The 23,801-nt window shown below is 30.6% G+C and overlaps 2 protein-coding genes across 2 annotated transcripts; one reads left to right on the forward strand and one right to left on the reverse strand.

Annotated features, from left to right (window-relative positions):
• Positions 1-4,206, forward strand: LOC134723242 (mpv17-like protein). The gene is made up of 4 exons (XM_063586864.1): positions 1-379; positions 1,380-1,447; positions 2,444-2,572; positions 3,662-4,206. The coding sequence occupies exons 1-4, from the start codon at positions 106-108 to the stop codon at positions 3,737-3,739; spliced, it is 549 nt and encodes a 182-aa protein (XP_063442934.1). The 5' UTR covers positions 1-105; the 3' UTR covers positions 3,740-4,206.
• A 7,583-nt stretch (positions 4,207-11,789) lies between these two features.
• On the reverse strand, positions 11,790-22,469 carry LOC134720892 (ubiquitin-conjugating enzyme E2 variant 2-like). Its single transcript, XM_063583446.1, has 4 exons — positions 22,349-22,469; positions 17,538-17,683; positions 15,111-15,245; positions 11,790-14,361 (listed from the first exon to the last, which is right to left on the reverse strand). The coding sequence occupies exons 1-4, from the start codon at positions 22,368-22,370 to the stop codon at positions 14,218-14,220; spliced, it is 447 nt and encodes a 148-aa protein (XP_063439516.1). The 5' UTR covers positions 22,371-22,469; the 3' UTR covers positions 11,790-14,217.
• Positions 22,470-23,801: the final 1,332 nt, after the last annotated feature.

The raw sequence follows: 23,801 nt of genomic DNA on the forward strand, positions 1-23,801 counted from the left end.
TCCCAAGAAATGGTATAGATAAGTGATTTTGAATAAAGTTCACAACTTTGATGCAGAATAAAATTTTATCTGTGCTTTTTGTTGCTGAGAAATCAAAGCACCAGTATGCCATTACATCGGACAATGATGGTTTATGCAACTTTATGGACTGCAGCAGACATTGTGGAACAAAAGTACATATCAAAGAAAGAACAACATAATGTACAAAAAACTGTCAGGATTGCCACTGTTGGAACCTTTGTGATAGCACCATTAGTATTTAACTGGATTAAATTTGCAGAGAGATTGTTTCCTGGAAAAAGTGTCAGAACAGTATTGACAAAAGTTCTTATTGAGCAGGTTACATTTGCACCTGTATCAATAACAAGCTTCTATGCAGGTAAGGTAGATTGTCCATGAATAATTACAAATGAACTAATACTTATGTAATTAATAATAAATGTAAGGATAATGAAATAACCAAACATTTTATTACAGCCTCCACCGAATACTGAATTCCCTGAGATGATATATTTGTAGATGATATAAAAATAATACTAATGAAGAATATGGTCCTAGTGGCCTCATTTGTCAAAGTCACAAAATGTGGGGGTTATCCCTGTTTAACAAGCCCTTAATCCCCCATGCAATACACCTAGTTTTGTGTAAAAGTTTCCTCCTTGACTTAGTCAAAATATTTATGACATTTAGGTGACTTACTTGACTAAATCTCAGATTCAATTGAATCTTAAATAATTTTAACTTTAAAAGGTAACACTTATATAATTAACATAACCAAAAACGTCTGAAAAATGTGTAACAGTAAGAAGGGAGGTACGTCTGATACAGTTCCATGCATACGGTACATTTGATAACTATTATGTGACGTATATAATTTTTCTGACGTCAGACACTGAAATCAATCCATGTGTTCGTAGATAGTAGATGTTTTTGTGTCCTGTTAAATTGTTCCTTTTAAAATTGTTATACGATGATGACTGATGTACCCATATTTTGACTATATTATTAATTGTGACTGTTTTTTTAACGCATCATGTAAATGTAGCGGAATTTGATGAGACTGTTATTAAAGTGAGAGGGTTAGCGCTATAGAACCAGGTTTAATCCACCATTTTCTACATTTGAAAATGCCTGTACCAAGTCAGGAATATGACAGTTCTTGTCCATTCGTTTTTGATGCGTTTTGTTTTTTGATTTTGCCATGTGATTATGGACTTTCCAAATTGATTTTCCTCTGAGTTCAGTATTTTTGTGATTTTACTTTTTACATTGCATTTACAAAGAAAATTATTTTTAAATTGAAATAACATTTAGTCTTTGGTTAGATTATAATGTAATGTTTCAATTTATAATTTTGTATCAATTTATTTGTTTTTCAGCTACAAGCATATTAGAACGTAAAAATTTCATAGAAGAACTAAAGGCCAAATTTCCAGTTACATGGAAGGTAAATCTAAGATTCAAACATATTTCTATATGATAGATAAGAATGTTAAAGATATTTTAAGCTTCTATTCTATTAAATTGATTAATATGCTTTGCTACATCAAAATTATCTGATTTTACTAGAGATTTTTTTTTATCAACACATCATTCAAGTATAACAAAGTATAAAAAAAGAAGGATAAAAGTTACATTACCATAGTGATTCTTAATGATGCAGAAAATTATCTCAATTATTGTTTGACAGGATTTGTAAGAATTGAAAGTAAAAAAAAATGACTGATTCAGCTTTTACAACTTATATGTGAAAAGCGTAAGAAAGATAACTTTTTTAGTTTGAATTTGTTTCATTTTGAATATTTAAACTTGTTTCAAAACGAGGCTGTACTGTTAGTTTAGTTTAAACATATTTATTTATAGTGGATTGGGAAACAAGTTTTGCAACTTATATTAATCCCTTTCCACTTTGCGGGTGCGAGTGCTGCCTTGTAGCGGCATTAGCCTACTCTTTTTCGAAATCTACAAGGGTGTCTTTAACGTGCAAGAGATGTGGCTCTCTCTTAACACGGGGCCAGCCATTTATCGTCCCCGTCCGACGGACTATAATCGTTTCCTCAAGACCATACTCGCAAATGGTGTCAAGGGAGAGCCGAAAATTGAGTTCCTGAAATTTTCATCCCAAACGGGAATCGAACCAGGAACCTTTGTGTTAGTAGTCCGATGCACTAACCACTACACCACGGCTGTACTGTTGCTAATAATTGTTTACATCCTCTTTATTTAAACTCTGATGGATCATTGGCAATCATACCATATCTCCTCATTTTTATATCAAAGATTATTTACTAACATCTATATATATTATATTTGAAAATGGCTGGATATTGAAACAAAATGTTATTAATCACCATACTTTGTTTTGATAATATAAGGATATAGTCTCATGCAAAAGAAAGCTATTGTTAATTAAATATGTAAATTTTTGTTTGTTTTATTTCAGACTGGAATAACATTCTGGCCTTTTCTTCAAGTGATCAACTTTGGACTTGTACCATTGAATTACCGTCCTTTTGTGGTGGCTGGAGGGTCATTTGTATGGTCAATATTTCTATGTTTTATGAAGGAAGATGTAAGTTACACAGTTTAAATTCAAATTAAAGATAAAGATATACAGTCAAGCATATATAAAAATATAAAAAAACATACATAACATGAAGGTAAATTAAAAAAAAAGGCAAGTCCTTGAAACCTGAAAAAGTCAAAGTTTAACTATATGAACCAATAGTTGGAATTTGGAAAACAAATGATTATATAAACCAACAAAATAAATTGAAAGCAACTGTCAAAAAACTGACTTGGTCAAGACCTTTTCCAAAGAAAATGGTACCTTTTTTGTCAGTCCAAGTTTCCCAAAAGAAATTATGAGTTTGCCATACATGTTTTTTCAATCGTGTTTCATTTAGTTTTTTAAACTTACAAAAGTCATGGCAGTCAAACAGGTCAAGGAATTTCAATAATAGTCCATTTACCAATTACCAATTTGATTCTGTTATTACACACTTTTCAAACAAATTACTTCCCTTTGTCAATCGTAGACTGGTTCCATACTGGACAAAATTGGCTTTAGCCAATGCAAAGCATGATGAATTGAAAGTGATATATGGGTGCACGGTTTAACTATTTTTTTCACGAAAAATAATTGCTGATGTCAAAAGTTTTTAGTTAAACAACAAATTAATGTTATTAAAAGATTTGAAAACCTTATAAATTACTCACATTACGCACAGGTAGCTCTCCATTGTAAATAAAAATTAATGTCCTTCATAAGGGAGACAACTTCTTTAGGGATCTCTAATAAAAGGGTCAATTACGGGAATTGGCAAATAGTCTATTGATATGTGTTTTCTTTTACTTAAAATAACTGCTACAATTATATTAGTTGAAGTTCCATTAACTCACAGGGCATTCTTTGAATTGTAGAATGTCACTAACCATAAGCTTCTATGACCAAGGCAATAATACTATGATAGTTAGCAAGAGTAAGGTAACCTACCAACTAATTTAAAAAGTGAATTCTTTACACAACTGTTTTAGTAGAAAAAGTATACAATATATATAAAAACAGACCTCCTACAAGATTAGTACATCAAATATATTAGAAAATCATGAAAATGAAAAACATCTGCTGTAATAATAATTTGATTATATATATTTTTAGAAAAAGAATGGAGGAGCAATAGAATTAGAGATAGTTCCACCAATAACTCAAAAGAAGGAAACCAAAAATACAAGTTAATGAATGTTAAGCTTAGGCACCTATCAAATCTGTGATTAATTTTAATTATTGTGAATATTCAGGATTTTATAAATTAGTTAGGATTTTCAAATCTTATACCACTGTGGATTCATTTGTATTTGCTGGTATCAATTTTCATGTTTTGGGGAAGATAGCTATGTTGATGGTAAAATGTACTTTAGTTTGGTGACTTTTATGGTTTACCTTTATTAATCTATTTGTAACTTAATGTTTTGTTAAGAATTCAAATTTGTTATTTCTTGTTAAGAAAAATCAAAGAAAAATGGTATCCAACAAATACAAATGAATCTATGGCTGATTTTATTTATTATTTAATATTTATTATTAGCTGGTTACTTTGTTTAATTAACTTACATCTTTCAACTCCTGTTAGCGCCATGTGTCGCATAGGATGCAAAGTGTTTAATTAAAGTTAATCTATTGCAAAAAAAAATTTTTTTTATACTTTATTATTTGATTCTGATACTGTTGAAAACCTTGTGTGAACCTGATGTACAAATGTCTGTTTTTGATTTGTTAATTTGATTGTTGTACAGTTGTCCACCTCCTATACCTATAAGACAATCCTTTCTGGGCAATGAATATGGTCTTTTATCTTATTGGATTTTGTTGATATTTTTTGAATTTTGGTACGCTGTATCAGTCGAAATTTGATAATAATTCATTAAAATGTGTTGTTTACTTCTATATATATAATCCTAAATATAAGCTTGTATTCAGATAGTACTTATTATACTCCCTGCAAACATTAAGCACATTCATAATTGTGTTTGTGCATGTAGGAAAAAGTTCAAGGTTTTGTTCTGTGGAAAATTTTGATCCTTTCAGGTCCTACCATGTCATGGGGACTCGTCAAGTATGGTTCATTACACATATTTCAATCTTAATACTTGTAAGATCCTAATTTATATATATGCATGTACGTATGATGTACATGCATTGGAGACCACATTGAATAAAACTCAAGAAAAAAATTACATTTTTATTGACCTATTTTTATTCAAATCACAAGCCAATTTCAGAGGTGAACCTTTTTGAGAGGAAAATTGATTACATTAAACAAATATTTTTTATTTATTTTTGTCATTTTAAAATGGATGGTTGTTTGTGAATTGACAATATAAGAGAGGACAACTGTTCTTAGATTGTTAAAATAGTGAGCACATTGTGATTACTTTGTATAACTTTATTGCACATGTTTGTTTAGATTTTTAAGTACCTTTAAGTAGATCTTATGTACCGGTGATTAGATTGTTAATTATATTGTTTAAATCTATTTGAATATTTGTTATGGGTTTTTGAAGTTGAATTTGTTATTTTATTGTATGCACAAAATGTACTAACTTTTTCATTTAGTTTTGCATTATCTGCAATTTTTTGCCCCTGTTTTGTGTTACCTCATATTTTCTGTATAACAAAACTGCAAGATATCATCCCCCCCCCCCAAAAAAAAAAAACACAAATTTTAACACCTCAACATTACCAATAGTAATAAAACCTAAGACAGTCAGGGGCGTTACTTAAACAAGTTATTTTTTTTAATGACTTATATGAGTAATTTTCTATTTTAAAAATAATAAAATTACTTCATAGAGTTATTTTAATTTTCAATAGAAACAAAGACTAAATGTAGTTTTCATGATTTTAAACAACATTTTATATCATAAAATAAAGAATCTATCAGATTTGAGAGTAGTATAGAGATAAATGGTTACTTTGAAAATAATGACAAAAATATTACTTGAATAAGTTATTTTAAACATTTTTGAAACAAATAGCAATTACACTTATCTAAGGCACATATGTAATTGATTTTTGTTACAAATTATAAATAACTTCAGGTCTTGATTAATTCACAAGTATCTATCTATTTATATCAGTCTACCTTCAAGATTTTAGAGGAAAATGATAATTTAATAGTCCCACGAGACCAATCTTTGACCAAGAAGCGTTGGTATGAAAGATAAGTGCGTCGGAAAGTTAATTAGTGTTTCTGAAGAATTAGTTTTTATATATCAAGGGAAAAATAACCAGATAACTGTGAAAATTATTTAAAGATAGTAAAATCTGTATTCTTGGACACCTATAAAAATAATATATTAAAAATAACTTATATATAAGTTATATTTAAATTAGCCTCGTTTTCAACATTACTTGTTTAGGTAATTTTAATTGTTACTTGTTTAAGTAATGCCCCTGACTGTAAGATGGATTATTTATATACCAAAAACAAATTAAGGAAGGTCTCATTATAATATGTAAAATGCCACACTTTTCTGATATAAACACACCTAAATCTTTTTAATCAATAAAAAAGAATAAAAGTTGAATCTCCATAAAAAGTATCAACAAAAGTAGAGTTTACAGAATGCAATAATATTGATAATATTTTTTAATTGATTGTTCCAATTTTGTCCAATTTGTTTTAGTTACTTTATAATCAACGGATGTATTGCTTATTGGTAAACATGAGCCTTATGCTATAGTGTTTTGCAATTTTGTGTTGTTTGCTTTGATAGGATAACCAGGGTTTTAATATATATATATATCATATGTTTAAAATATGTAATAATGATATTATTGGATACATATAACCTTTTATTCTTAAAATAGTTTCTAAAATTTTAACCCAAATTTTGTGTATTTTTTATATACGCTTCAGTTTTCTCCCCAGATATTTCATTTAGCATCCTGGTAAACAGTGGAAATTGAAATACCATCCTGTTTCTAAATATGATAGCATCAGGTCCATAACACAAGCTATCAGAGAACCACTTCAGATAAGACTAAGATAGCATCACATTTAAGATTATGGCATCAGATTATCATGATGCTAAATTAAGGCCCTGGGGAAAACACTGCACTTGACAAGTTTAATTTGGTTGATACTTTTATGATTTTTTTTGAATTTTGGTTTTAAAAAACACCCATTTATTATCAGTTTCACTTCTGTTGTTCTAACATGGTGTTAAAGAAGTTAATTTTCATGTTAAAAAAAATAGTTTCAAAACCAATTTAAAGTTTTATTCATTTGATTGAGGCTGGTTATCTTGTTTTCCAAATGTAAGGTTATTTATACATGAACTAAGTATTAAGTATTATTTTTGGTTAGATTGTTTGTTTTTATTTGTTGTCAAATATACTGCATTCAGAGATATATTGTATGTTATATTTAGATTTTTTTAAAACAAGATATATTTTACTAGTTACTGTTATTAGATACACATAATGTATTGTTGACATCATTTTTATAGTGTATACAAACTATTTATCAGAAAACCTTGTGTATTTTTTTTCATCCTACAATGTCAAATGTTTCAGGGTAAAGTATAGGCAAATTTTGTTCTAATTCAGGTGTTGTTATCTATCAATTAACATCAAATGTTCTATGCATACCCGTAGCGGGGGGGTTTCGGACAAACCCCCATTGAAACCAAATAAGCACTGTTAAAGTCAACATTCTGTTCAAATTGTGACTGTTAAAGTCGAGTTCATGAGTCCAAATAACTGCCCCTTGGAAATTCCTGGCTACGAGCCTGCTATGGTTTACCCATTTGTAACTATGTTATAATCTAACTCAGGAATAATTTGTTGGATGTCTATACAATTTTGACAGATGATTTGGTATGTTGTAATTTACTTTTTAACAAGTTTCAATAATCTTGTTTTAGAGTAACTGGTTTTAATTTAGCAAAATTTATATTCAGATTTTCACTAATGTTAACTAAGTCTCTTGCAACTGATTCTTTTAATTTGTCTTTAAATTAGAGAAATGTACTTGAAAAAAAATTACGTATTGAAATTAATATTGATCTGATCCTGTTGAAACAGCTTGTGTCTAAAACCTTGATTTACCAGAGTTTCACCTGAATGATTTTTTTTTTTTTTTTTTTTTTTAAACAACTGCTTATCAAGTTAAAAAGATGAAGACTTTTAATGTCTTTACTCTAACATGATTTTCAAAATTGAATACATACAACTACATTTTTGTACAAACAGAAAATCTGATTAAAGACTTTAAGATCATTATAGAAATTTATGAAATTCCCATTTAGAACTTTATTTTGTTTAAGAAATATATGCAGTTCTAGAGATCTGTTCATCTTGTGTTTAAGGTTGCATGACAATTAAAATTTTATTGTTATCTCATTATGCAGAATTCTGAAGTATATTATGTACATCAGATTTCTTAGAATATATTTATAAGTTGAATTTAAATCAATACAATTTATATATAAGAAGTGTTTTTATTTATTTCTTTATTCTAATCACATCATCTTCTAACTTGATCTTATTTATTTTTATGTCACATCAATGATTTGTGTAGTGGGTGTTACTATACAAATCTGGTGTGGGCTTCTGTTTATTATATTCATGGTACTCAGCGCAACCCCTCCCCTCCCCTCCTTAATCTGCCATAGCAATTTAAAGCTTTCGTTTTGCTCTTCACTTCTCAGTCATTACAACTGAAAGGCTGTGCTGGGTCAGCTCCTCTTTACCTGCTATTAGTATATTTACGATATTGGTTTACTGATAGATTAATCAACGACTTCCTACTTTCAAAGAAAGAAACAATCAGGCCAATGCTGTACAGTCTACATTGTTGTCTATGTAAAGTCATGTCAGCATACACTCCAAAACCCATTATGGATGGGGGAATGTTATGTTGACTGACATCTAAGGGCCTGTATCCTAGGTGTTAGATAATGGACCACCACTTCACTGTCTTACAACTTTGGTCCTGATATTGATTCCTGTCATTGTTTATATAATGTCTGAGACTCATTGACCAGTACTCTAATTTTTCATCATTACGCATCAAATTATTTTTAAATCGCTCACTAAACACCTTGTTTCCCCGACCAGACTGTACAAGGACTATGTCTCACCTTTTGTAATTTTTAACGCAAATGTAAAAATTAAAAGAGCAATACTTCAACATGTAAGTTATGTAAATATTCAAAGTCAATGAACCATGACTGATGATACATGACTAAATAATCCGAAAAGAAATGAAATGTGCCAATTCTACAACAACTGCATACCAAATACCGGTACCATTGATTTATCATTACCGGTAGTCATTCCCTTTTAACAAACCTAATCACAAACCTGAACTTGTAAACTTTGAAATTTCATTGACTTAATATTAGTGGTTCATCCTAAACTGATCTAATCACAAACTAATAATTATAAACTATGCAAAATATTAACATCAATAGACCATGTCTGATGGGGCAGGGCCCAATATTTTCCATGGAAACGAGATATGCTAATCCTTATACAGCTGCACATTATTTAACATGTCCTATAACTAGTGGTCTTTTGAACGGATCTAATGAAACTAAAACATGTAAACTAAGCAAAAGTTTCAAAGTCAATAGACCATGACTGAGGGAGCGCAGCTAAATAATCTCCATGGAAATTAGATATGCCATTGCTCATATAACTACATATCAAATATGATTGACCTATCACTAATGGTTCCCCATAAACATACCTTATAAAAGAAACTAATGCATATAAAATAATCAAAAGTTACAAAGTCAATAGACCATGAATTTGGGACTGGGCCATTACTGTCTTGTGAATATAAGATGTGCCAATGCTAATACAAATACACACCAAATATCATTGACCTACCATAAGCTGTTCACCATTAACTAGACATAATCACAAACTAATACAATTGTTGACTCTGCCACTGCTGTAAATATACCTATGTTTCGCTTTTTACTCCTTCTAGGGTGAGACCAAAACTTAATTATATGGAGTCCTGAAACCAAAACCACCAAAGTGGTACTTGGACAAACCTAAAGGTAAAATCTACCAAGTGTTAACACCGTGTATCATCTACACCCGATATAGGTACTAACCAAGCTGGCATGATCGATTTTGACCTCACACGGTAACGAAAATCTTTGTTTTGTTCACAAAATATCAATGTGTACCTCAATCTTAACATAATTGTTGTTTTAAGAGATGATTTGGTCGTAGGTTGATGATGAGAGATATCTCATTATTTTCCCCATACAAGAACGATTACTAAAAACATGTGCAAATACTTGTCAAAGAAGTTGGCACTCCTCTGATCTGATATAATTCCATTTTCATTGCAACTCTTTTTCTGATAGGACACTGTACATGTGTAATAAGAATAGCTGTATCAATAATTGGCATTGAAATCTTTCATGAATATGTTTTTTTCTATATTTTATTCCGAAAGGAATTGTTGTGTACGGTGTTGAGCTGACCACATAAATCCTTCTGTACGGTGCATAGTTAATTTGCTGCACACCGTACACAAAAACAAAATTTTCATACTCGTTTATTACCCAAAAAGTTTCAAAGAATAAGTAATCACAGGTAGGGTTATGATCGGTAACTATTACTTTTGCCCTGTATTACCTTTCTTTCAGATAAAACATGTAAATGTCTCGACAATTGTATCGAAATTGAAAGTTGGTGTCGACATTCACAACCATTTGCGCATTTTCAAGTTAATTGTTCTTATTAGAATATAAAAATTGTCTTATAAATAGGAAAAAATCAATGCAAAAATTTTTTTGGAGCAGGAATTTTAGATGTTGAGACATGTACACTGAATTTTGATAAAACAAAACAAAAATTTTCGTTACAGTGTCAGTTCAAAATCAATAATGCCCGCTTGGTTAGTAACTATATCAGCTGTACGATGATACTCGGTGGTTAAAATAGCCCTTAAAAACAGACAAGTTTCAAGTAAAATGGTAAACCCATGTATTATGACTGTTAAATCAAGCTCATGCTGAAGACCAAACAAGAATCCATATTTTATGTGAAGTCTTGAAGCATATGATGAAACAAGAATTTGTGTCCTCAGAAAACCATAGCCATCTTACACTTTTATGTGTCTGATTGGTGACCTGTAAAATTGGATGAATTAAATTTTAAGAGTTCATTTTATTATCATGTAATAAGAAGAATATGGGACCACAATTTCATGGTCAACTGCTTTTAAAATAGACTTCAACCTGAGAATTGGCTTATTTTGCACTATTAATTTCTATGTTCAGTGAACCATTAAATCAAGGTGTCAGGAACCTGTTGTTCAGTGGTTGTTGTTTTTTTATGTGGTTCATAAGTGCTTCTAGGTTCTTATAGATTAGACCATTGGTTTTCCTGTTTGAATGTACTTACACAAGTCATTTCTGGGGCCATTTATAGCTTTCTGTTTGGTACGAGTCAAGGCTCTGAGTTGAAGGGTGTACTTTGACCTATAATGGTTTATTTTTAACTTATAGTGTCTTCAATGGACAGCTGTTTCATTGGCACTCATACATGTCATACCACATTTTCTTTATAAATCTGTAATTTGGTATATAATTTCAAATCTTCACATCTTAATGCCCATGAAAGCCATATGTGTATCTATAGCTACTTTATTTTATGTCTTTTGATGTCTGGAGCCTAGATCTCTAATTCTGTTTCTCCCTTGGTGGTCCTTGAAGAAAATTTGTTGGTTCTCATTATATACCAAAATCATGTTGGTCATTCATGTGGTGGTTAAAACCTTGGAACTGCTACTACATGTATTAGGGAATTATACTAGTATAGTACGGTAATGAATTATCTTGTGGCCAAATTTACTACATTTTATTTTTACAGTGTGTGTACAAAGTTTCACGATGATTAGATCTAGAGCTAAAGTTCAAAGTAAACTTTCTTTAAACAAAACCATTAACCTGTAACAATACAGACTTACATGCATATCATCAGATATATAGAGGCACAAACCAAAAACCATGAAGCTAACTTACAACCAGAAACGTGGCATAAAAATATGCAGTTATTTAAAATGTGTTTTTCATAGAGGATTTGAGAAGAATCCAAGAAAAGACAAAAAACAATTTGCACACAAGATATAAATCTGACATTAATCAGGAACATATATGTTAGATATACTGTTCCCAGCATTAATTCATTATAGCAATTTCTTGTAATTAAATTGTACCAGGGCCAACTATCAAACATAAGTCCACACAGATGATTAATGAATTGAATGTACAGTTTATTTTCAAACATATCAAGCAAAAAGTGAAATAAGGAATGCATATGATGTTCAGACATTCAACCTACATTCCCTACAAAGAGTTTACAAAGCTAGACAAATTAATGGAGTGATCTCCCCTTAAATAATACTGATACAGAACTACAGGTATCTCTATACAGGTGTTATGAATTACATGTTAAGGATGTACTTAGGTGATTTTAAATAAATCTGGATTTTAAAACTGATACTATAAGTCAGAAAAGCATTAGTTAAGGAACAAAGTCAGATAAATATATAAATAGGTAATGAAACTCTTTTTACAAGATCTTGAAAAATGTTGGGAAGGGGTGACTCTTTATCTTATATTTGCACTAGTATTATTTGGGTCTCAAATCGAAAATATATAAATCAAGATTCTGCTTAAATTTTGGTAAATGACCTTTGACATCTAACAAAAATTACTTAATCTGACCTAAGTACATCCTTAATGATATTTTATTAAAGATTCAATCATATCAATTCAAGTGTTAAAGATTCTAGCAATGTCTAATCTAAAGATATTATGATCAAACTTGCAGCATTAAGTATTAGGAAAAGGAAATACTTCAATTAATAAGAGTACAATTTTCTTTCATAGTTTTCATGGTTAGTCAAAAATACAAATTTTAATACCAAAAAATGCATATTTTCCATTGGTTTATTATAAATAATCAGTCTGAAACAAAGAATTCAAAAGCAATAATTTTTAACAAACAATGAAAATCTAAATCAACAAATAAAAGTTCTTCCAAAATACAATGTAGGCTAATTAATAGCCGTTGTTTAATTTACTGTAGGGTGATTTTTACACTAGATTTATTTAGTTTCAGAAATAAAATATCTGAAGTAAGTTTAAGCATTTACATTGCAAAGTTTAAGTACAATTATAGCAGAAAAAAATCTTACTTCAAACATTCCTTATTCTGATAAGTTTACAGATGTCTTTCGGAAATAATAAGAAAATTAATGACAATATAATTATTCAAAAATGTATTTAATGAGACTATAAATTTATCATGCTAATTATCAAATAGAATCAATTGTTTAAGTTATGCTCTTTCCTAAGGGATACTTATCTATGTGCATGTGTTTCTAATTCTAAAAAAAAATCAACTCAAGTTTTAAAGACAAATGGGGACCAAGAATAAATGATTTGAAAATATACTTGATAATTTTGTTGCCAAACTATTTTATTTAAGCAAAATCAGAAAAAATAAAAACCAATTTTCCCAATCCTTAAAACTTTTTACGTTAAAAAAAATGAAATTTTGTTGTCCATTTATCCTATAAATGACATTGTAAGCTTTTAGTGAAAATTGCTAGAGAAATACTTTTGTGATGCTTTTTACAACAGTGGCACATAAAACATATGTACTGGAAAATTAATATTACATGTACATACAAAATATCAGTAATCTCAAATACATACTCATTTTAAAGCAAGAAATATGTCATAATAAGTCACTAATAAGTAACATTATTTGTAGTTTATTTAAACCCTGAATATTTATGCAAAATAAATTAAAAATACTGATCTTGTTATGCATAAACACATAAATTATTCTGACTTTTAACAAGAAATTGGAAAATTTACTTAAAGTCAAATTTTAACCAGCATTGAATTTCATCAGGTTGAAAAACAATCTAAAAATTTGTGTTGAAGGCTATCCAAAATCAAAATGGTGAAGTGGCATAAGTAAAAAACTTGCAAGTGAAACGGTCGACAACAAAGGAACAGAACTACATGAAGGTTAATATATTTTTTTCAAATTTTTTTTATATCTTGAGATATGTTTAATAAGAAACATTCTTTAGTACAGCTAGGAAAATATATCTTAGCATCAATAATAGAAGTTGTCCTTCTTCATTGTCAGCAATAATTATGATTCATACAATTTTTGTTATGATTTTCCTTTATTTCTACCGCAATATACATACAACTACATTAAAGAAAGACTATATTTGGGAAGTTCATCTACATATGAGCATGTAATTGGTTTCGAAAAGGAACAATTACAGCAAACGTCTAAAAAAAACTATTTTTTTTATCATTATATTACTGTAACTATGGATTTACATAAAAATCAATGTTATCCTTTCTTTTTCTTAGTTGTTTTACAGTTTCAATGTAGGTGAGCTTCCAAAAATATTCATCATAGCACTTAATCGATCCTTCTCTGTAACTATTTGGAAGAAAGATTTTTGCCATAAGGTATATACTCTTAACTTGTAAAGCTTTCACTAACTTAGCAAATAATGGGGAGACAATCTGTTAGTTAAGCCATGGTTACCTCCCTTCCAAATAGTTGCCATGACTAGATCAGACCTTGGCATTAATTACACACCCCATCAGTATCTAGGAAAACCAAACAAGAAAAGATTTCATTTAACTAAAACTAGTTCCTTCTGGTGGTTGAGAGAATTTAAAATTTTCTTTAAGTGTCATTTGTTTTCTGATATCCATTAAAATCTGTTTAATTGAGCATTCATGTGTCCAGTTTCTTAATGCATCTACCTTCCTGGAATCAACCTGAAAATAAAAATAAAATAAAGCGATATATATATATACACTGAAAGACTTCATTCAGCAAAATAAAACATAATGAGAACATATCTTATCTTTAGCTTAAAAATGATAAAGAATGTGCTCAGTTGATACAATATTTTACCATCTTAATGCAACTTGGCCAAATTGGACTCACAAGTTTTGGAAATGACCAATTCCAAAGAGATTCCACAAGTCTAGGACTTTCCTTCTAACCATAGTCAGAACCCTGATTTATCAACATAATCAGTATAATTTTAGGATAAATTTTTTTTAAATGCCAGCTGTTGTTTGCAAAATGTATATGCAATAGCTAGACATAAATGACAAAACCTCATTATTTGTACAGTCAACTTATGTCATGAAAATTTGTGATTTTTTTAAGCAGTGTTTTTACTAGGTTACAAATGTGATTTCAATGGTGTTTAACTTTTACTCATTATTTCATGTTAATTCTAATTTATATATATATATACTGTGTATTCATTAGCAATTTTTGGATACCAATTTTCGTGGGTTTAGTGGTCTAAGGTAAATCACAAGTTCAAATGTCTAAAGGTGCCGAGATTGCCAAATTCATGAAATCAAAAATCCATGAAAATGCAAGTTTTTACCCCAATTCATGAAAATTGATACCAACGTAAAAAATAAATCCACAGTACACGTCTTGTAAGATTTATCTTTATTCATTTGTTCAATTTCATATCCCCCGTTGCACTGATTAATATACTTACCAAACCTGTCTGAGGGCCAGAATCAAGTACACATGTCATTTTTAACTTGGATACAAATCTAGCTATTGGAGGTTTGTCTGGATAGTATTCACCACAGGTTAGTTTTAATGTGTATATTTTACTTTCAAATGGTGTCTGAAAAATATAAAATCAATATAAAATAGCAGTGTAACACAAGTAATATAGAGCTATACCAAAGTTCATGGAATAGACCAAATGATGTCTCATCAATGAAACTCATGCCTAAAATAAAATATTGTTTGTTTCCTCAATCCCGACCGACCCTGCAAAAAGGTTGCTACTCATAAAATTTTATTGTCAAAACTAAGTCGAAAATTATTTTATTCATTTCAGATTTTCAGGCTTGCAGCATCGTCCAATACTATGATACTATTCAGGCTTTTTGGAAAAAAATTAAATTATTTCCCTACCTACCTATCCACACCTTGCTTGGCAGAGTTGGGATTGGGGAAACAAACAATATATTAATTTAGGCCTAACTAAACAAGAATGCATGGTTTTTCATGCTAAGCATATATTGCCCTCATCAGCAATTCAAAATATTGGAAAATAGAAAGTAGTTGCCTGGCAGATCTGGAAAGCATAAACTCTTTAAAACTGATGACCTTCTGTTAAGAAGTCCCTCAGAAAAGAGTGACAAAAATATTTGTTTTTATTCATTGACGAATTCGAAGTATAGAAACAGGAAGTAAGTTGCTGATCAATTCTAATTTCATATATATGTTACATCACTGTTAAGCTGCAGACTATTTCTAAAGTTATTCCTGAGAAGGGCGTGACTGATATATTTTTATTGAATGAACAGGGTGATTGCAATATATACATGTAAGTACAAATGTAATATAATCATGATAATATTGGAAAACAGAAAAATGTGAAATGTTGAGTTGTAATCATGGTAATAAAACTAAAGAATTATGAAGATTGGACCCTACATTAGCAAACACTCTTTATTTTAAATTTAAAATTTCTGTTTCAACATTTCAGTATTTTTTCCGTGCAAAATACCCACTACTGTCCTCATTCAAATGTATTGTTCTGGCATTATTTAAAGATACAATGTCATTGTCAAACATCAGTAAATACAACTGTAAATACAGTGAAAACTGGGTAAACCGAACCCTGATAAAACCAAATTTCAGTTTAAACCGAACAATTTTCAAAGTCCCACAAAATTTCCCTATCATTTAACGTTAATCTAACCTGAAATAACCGAACCCTGTCAACACCGAATACCGAACGCCTTTTGAAGGCTCGTTAGTAAATTTTTATCTAAAAATTACCTGTCAACATCGATCGATAGCAATCAAAACAATAAAATATTATAATGATTTGCATGATTTAATTAAACAAACACAGGATGGCAGAGTATCCCCGAGGGTATTTGAGGTTTAATGAACTTACATGGGAGTTGTTATTACAAACTAATTAGCATGTCTGTGTCAATGTATAAAATGATTGTTTTGTAAAGAAACGATAAAAAATTGACCAGCTGTACCCCCACCGCCGATAATGACAAGAAAGGAACTTTCCCTCAGATCAATTAAATGCACCTTACTCAAATAATTACGGCCACAAAATCGTAACTGCCATTCTGTAACTAAACTGTTTAATTAAATAATAGTTTTAAAGCCCTTCACTGGATTAAGAAATTGTGCAACACAGCAAGGTAAATGGATTTCGATTGCTGGATTCCCTTTAGATGCCCTATATATTTGATTTGAATGCTCCCGAAGACTTCCGTTAGCTACTTAGCAATGATAAAGTCCGAGAATAAACTGGATCCCTGCTGTTGTTTCACTTTTTTTGTGTCTCGAAGTATCAATCAGCGGGTGATCAGTTTAGTCCGAGAACTCGTGTGAACAATGACGTTCCCGATTCAGCTAAGGAATCGTCATTTGACAGTAACTGTGAGTCTGAATTGGTCAGTAAATTAACGGATGAGAAAATAGTTATAAAACGCAAATTCGCTCCCTGACGAGCGTGATTGACAGAGTGGCGTTTGATTTATAAACAAAAATGTATCAAAACGTCTATCTTCATCTTCTTTTATTTTAAAATTTACATCTAAATCAACACAAAAATAAACTGTCGTCTGTTGTGTCACCTTTTATCCTTTGTCAGTAAACGCCAAAATTATTTTGGTGTCGACTTCTGTTTACCTCTATAATCCGAACACCTGTGAAAACCGAACAAAACGCAAAGTCCCGTGGGTGTTCGGTTTGGACAGGTTTCACTGTATACCAAAACTATGATTTCAACTCCATAATAATTAACATTTTCAGATGTTTATGACTGTATTACTTTTCTTACTGGTATATTTATATATGTAGTTTTACAGATTATGCAGACTTGTACATGTACTAGATGAATGTCTTATATTGTTAAGTGTTTTTCCTATCTTACCCTTGGTGGTCCTATAATTGTTCCTGTCCAGTGTGTTAATGTATTATCATCATCATTCTCTAAACCCCAGCTTATTGTGCCGTCACTAACACCCTTCTGTCCAGTCTCTAACTCATCTAATAATTTAAAATTTCTTGGTACTTTCACTGCAACATAAAACATAAAATTAAGTTTATGGAAGACAGACATACATCATGTACATCATGTACCTTTTTGATACGACTATGTCCAAAATGCAATGGAAGAATTTGGTGAAACAGAAAGTCAATATTTATTGGTCAAATCTAATTAAACAAGAAATTACATTGTTTACATCTCTTGAACATCTTGGAGAAATTTTTACTATTGAAATGTCACCCAATAGCAAGAACTATACAGTGTATCAGTCAATATAGGAGACATATTGAGAATGCAGGTCCAACTTAAAATCTTAACTGGAACCTACATTCTTCAGAAAAAAAGGGCTTTGTTCAAAAGTGATTTTATATAATAAGACTAAATTCCAAATTACATGTACTTTGCTAATGATTATAGTCTACTTAAAAGTTTGTAAAACTAACAATAATTGTCAAACAGGGAAGAGTTTCAGTTCTGTTTTAATGAATACATTGTATCAGTGATGTTTTCCATTTATGGTACATTTTGTACTGGGTTTGTTACCAGCAAAGTTTTTAAAGTATGAAGTAATGGTACTAAATATACACAGGGTATTAACAATTGGTCAATATTACAATCTCATTGACAAGATAATGAAAGAAATTGTCTTCCACTAATTGATTCAAAGTCTAGTTGATGTTTTGAATGGTTGCCAATAAAAAAATAAAGTCTTTTAGATATTTTGTCATTAATTTGTGATGGAAATTCAGGCTCACCCTTGTGACAAAAAAAATGAATTAGTGTTTGCCCCCAGGATGGCCAGTGCTATATTTTCAACCATGTTTCTATCTTGGATTTATAACAAATTGTAATGGGCCTGGGGCCATGGCTCATTATTTTTTTTGGAAAATCAGTGTTGCTATGATAATTTCAATGGTGCTAGGGATAAACAAAGGAACTGATGGATTTATTTAAATCTTCATGTGCAGTAGTTTAGGTGGAAAACATATTTATAGTAGACCCTAGTTTTGACTTTTGAGTTCAGAGCCAAATTCGTTATCAGTATTCTTCAAAATCTTTTCACCTCTGAACATCATGAACATGGATCAGTATAGTTTTAATCCATCATACATTTGCATTGAACTTGTATGTTATATTTGTTATTCTCATAGGATTTTGTCTAATGCTTATTCCGTTTCTGTGTGTGTTACATTTTAAAGTTGTGTCGTTGTTCTCCTATATTTAATGCGTTTCCCTCAGATTTAGTTTGTTACCCCGATTTTGTTTTTTGTCAATGGATTTATGAGTTTTGAACAGCGGTATACTACTGTTGCCTTTATTGTACACATTTTGGTTTCAGGGCAGCTGAAGCCCTCCTCAGGGTGGAGGATTTTCTCACGGTCTTGAAGACCCTTGAATAGGTGGCCTTCAGCTGTATTCTGCTCTTTTGTCTGGTTGTTGTCTCTTAGACACATTCCCTGTTTTCATTCTCAATTTCATAATACATACATTGGTTTTGTAAATGAAATCAATATTATAATCATAGTAAATTTTTCTTTTTACACTACATTTGTAGCTAGTATACTGTGGGATATCAAATGGATAACCTTTTGTTAATTAACATGATTAATGTTTGATTCAAGAAAACTATTTCACAGTACATTGTACTTGTATCAATAAATTCAAAGTTTCTACCAAAACATTTTTTCTGAAAATTGTTCAGGAATCAACTGCCATGTCTGTTGCAAGAGAAACACTATATACTGATGAAGGATCAACAAATACAGTGACAGTGACTAAGCAGTTTACAAAGGCTAGTCTTTGGCAAACTAAAAAAAACAATAATTGAGTAAAAAGGAGAACAAATCATGTCACAAATGTACATGTACTCAAAGCTCATGCAATATTCTGTAGGTGTGACTTCATGATTAGACACCATATTTGATTGATTTTAGAATTTGACAGAATATGTCCCAAATAAAGGAACCCCCTGTTTTGACTAAACAGGCATAAGGCCACACCAATTAAATTTCTTGTTCGATGGACCCGCCCGCACCTTTTTTTTCAAAACAGATTTTTTTTTAATTTTTTTATATTCCCGCTTCCCCCATCCGGAAATGTAATCATGTCCATTTCCGGCACTGTTTTTTTGTTGTTAATATTAAAAAAAAAGATATCAATATTTGTTTTTAAAATCACTGTCTAACCTGTATATATAACAATTTTAAACCTACATGTATAAGCACCCCACCACACTGTGTAAATATCTTTCAGCACGAGACCAATTTATCTCAAGTGGGAGTGCTGCGATATAATATATATAACAGTGGAAATGCCTGTACAGAACAAAACATTGTTTTTTTCCCCGGCCCCTTAATTATATTCTCTATTAATAAATGTTCGTTGTTAGAATAAAGTACAAAGAACTTAGAACATCTGAAGGAATTGCCTTCAACTGCAATTATATTGTATGCTAGCGAAAAAAACTATCCATAGCCACTGCATGTGTATGCACCTGTCCTGATTAATTCAGGGGCCTGTTGTTCAGCAGTTATCGTTTGTTGATGTGGTTCATTGGTATTTTAGTGTTTGGATATATATAAATTGGATAGTTTTCTGGATCAAAGCCCTTTGTAAAAGGTCGTATTTTGACCTGTGTTTATTATTACCAAGGGGTCAATTTACTGATGTAGAAAAGAAAATAGAAATACCAAGAATTTGTATAGTGCCACTATACAAAACGTTTGAAAACTTAGAATTTTTTACTCAAAAAGAGGAGAAATACATCATATTTTAAACAACTTTTCTAAAAGAGGGGTCCACTTATTGTGAATAATATTAAACTGTGAAAGAAAATGTGGAGTCAATTTAAAAAAACAAATTACTACTAAGATTTATCTTAAGTATACTGATTTGTTTATGACTTAAGACCAATCTTAGTCGTAAGTTTTTTTGTGAAATCTGGAATATTACAAAATTCATGTACATGGTTTGACCATTTAATACCAGATAGGTACATTGTATGTAGTTCTTTGGGAAAATATGAGCTCTTTTGTTTTGAACTAACAGAGACATATATATACATATATATGGATATAAAAGTCTCTGGTACTAAGTGTTTTTTCAAAAAAATTAATATATTATAACTTATATTGACCCCTCATACATGTCATATAAGGGATATTTATAACATTAAAGGGGTTGTCCCCAACCTAATAATGACTTGGATGGAGAATTGTCTCATTGTCAGCTACACATTTATATATAAACAAGATTTAATTCTTCAATTATTTCTTGGTGAACAGGGAAAAATACTTCATAAATTAAAAAGTGTCAAAGTACAAGTGATACATTGTACATAGATTATAATATTGTCAAAACCTATTATTTTATATGTTTACAAAAAAAATTATAATTGCTCGCCTTCATTTTTCAAGCTTCTCCTAAAAAATTTACAAATTAATTTTTTTTTTATTTAAATTTCAAAATCGCTCGCTCACCCCAATTTTTGAAGTCCAAAAATCAGTCGAAGAAGAAATTAAATTGGTGTGGCCAAAGACAAATAATATTCATGTAACATAGTGAATAGAAAGTAATCAGGGAAAGCAATTTATTGATATTAACTGTTTTAAATTTAAATGTATATAGAAACAGGGGATTCTACTGGGGAAAGGTAGTGCCTAGTGGGTTGTCATCCCGCAATACTGACAAATAAATGATTTATTCCAGAGTCCTTAAATCCTGCAAAAATAAAGGCCATATCCCAAAATTCACACTAAAATATCTTAATGCTGACAAAGATAAGATAGAGAATGGAAATTGGGAATGTGCCAAAGAGACAAAAACACGACCATAGTACAGACAACAGCAGGTCACCAACAGGTCTTCAATGCAGCGAGAAATTCCTGCACCCAGAGGCTTCCTTCAGATAGCCCCTTAACAAATATGTATACTAGTTCAGTGATAATGAACGCAACACTACACTCTAAATTGTACTCAAGAAACAAAAATTCAAAATAATACAAGAGTTATTAACAAGGGCTAGAGGCCCCCCAACTTGGGACAGGGGCAAAAATGTGGCGGGGTAAACATGTTTATGACATCTCATCACTCCCCCTTTACCTCTAGTCAATGTAGAAAAGTAAACACATTTTCAATAAAAGGTCTTTTTAGCCCCTCAAGTTAAACTGTAAAGTTATTCATGAACTAATGAGCAAAAATATTGTTGAGAAGGATTTGAACGTGGTCCAACACATGACTTGAAAGAAATGAAACAATTCATGCTTGAGGTGGTAGTGCAACATCATCTTGATGGGTGTGTGTCTGGTTATACTATAGCAAAAACAAGATCCTGTATCAATACCAAGGCTAAAACAGGAAATTCTTAGTGTAAACTATGTTACCATTGAATCGTTTATTGAGTAAACAGTGTATTTGAAGGCAGACTATCCATTTTATCATTAGAACAACATTTAAAATTTGTTCTTAAATCAAAATTTGGTTCAATTCTTTATGAAAGAAATACCATGATGTTGTGAAAATGGGAGACACCAAACCGGCGTGAAATTCCAAAGTGTTTCACGAACAAGATTTACAAAGAGGGCTCTCGTTCAAGATGTCAAGTATAAGAATATGTGTAGTAGAAGTCATTTGACATGTTAATTTAAATCAAATCTCTGCAAAACTGTTAGAAAAATAGATATTTAGATCTCGACCTGTATCTGTGGAACCCGCCATGATGGTTGCTATATGTAATATCAGGACCGAGTTAGGAATGGAGCGAATCCGGATGAGTGTTATTCGTCACAGGTGTAGAATATTATTTGTGTTTGGGAGAGTCGACAAAACCTGCATGCACTAGAGTTATCTTTAACATGTCACTACCTTAGCCGATATTGTTTTCCCCCAAATGAATGAATTACATTATCAAACAGTTAAATTGTACAAATAAAAGTTATCGAACACTATGATCAGTTTTATACTTTATAAAACACCGTATAATTGGACATATTGATTTATGGTGAAGAGATTTTCCTAGTCGATTGTTCCGTCTTCTTTCAGGATATTTTATTGTTCTTTGTTCTTTGTTCCCAATACTTTCTGTCATTAAATTACACGTGTAAAATGTTCTTCCCGGTAATGAATGATAATTCGACGTGTATAATAAAATTTTATGATTGTACGAAAATCTAAGTCCATTTAAAAGTAAATTACAGAAAAAACGGAGTAATCTATTTACAAACTTTACTTCTGGATACAATCTTATGATCATAAATAAGCTTCTGTCCAAGTTTGGTACAAACCCAGGATAGTTTAAGAAAGTTATTAAAATTTAAAAAAAATTAACCACAGAGTGAATGTAATGGTTCCCCGCAGAAAAACTAAGTCCATTTAAAAGTAAAATATGGAAAAAGTGGATTTATTTATTTACAAAATTTACTTCTGGATACTATCTTATGATCATAAACAAGCTTCTGTCCAAGTTTGGTACAAACCCAGGATAGTTGGAGAAAGTTATTAAAATTCTAAAAATTTAACCACAGAGTGAATATTTTGTTTCCCCGCAGAAAAAACTAAGTCCATTTAAGGTAAAATACTGAAAAAATGGAATTTTATTTTTACAAAATTTACTTCTGGATACTATCTTATGATCATAAACAAGCTTCTGTCCAAGTTTGGTACAAACCCAGGATAGTTGGAGAAAGTTATCAAAATTCTAAAAACTTTAACCACATAGTGAATGTTTTGTTTCCTCGCAGAAAAAACTAAGTCCATTTAAGGTAAAATACGGAAAAAATGGAATTTTATTTTTACAAAATTTACTTCTGGATACTATCTTATGATCATAAACAAGCTTCTGTCCAAGTTTGGTACAAACCAGGATAGTTGGAGAAAGTTATCAAAATTCTAAAAACTTTAACCACAGAGTGAATGTTTTGTTTCCCCCCAGAAAAAACTAAGTCCATTTATGGTAAAATACGGATAAAATGGAATTTTATTTTTACAAAATTTACTTCTGGATACTATCTTATGATCATAAACAAGCTTCTGTCAAAGTTTGGAAGAAATCCAGTATAGTTTAAGAAAGTTATTAAAATTTCAAAAACTTTAACCACAGAGTGAATATTTGTTGACGCCGCCGACGACGCCGACGCCGACGGAATGTAG

The sequence above is a fragment of the Mytilus trossulus genome, chromosome 6 (assembly GCF_036588685.1).
Source record: "Mytilus trossulus isolate FHL-02 chromosome 6, PNRI_Mtr1.1.1.hap1, whole genome shotgun sequence".
Taxonomy (NCBI): domain Eukaryota; kingdom Metazoa; phylum Mollusca; class Bivalvia; order Mytilida; family Mytilidae; genus Mytilus; species Mytilus trossulus.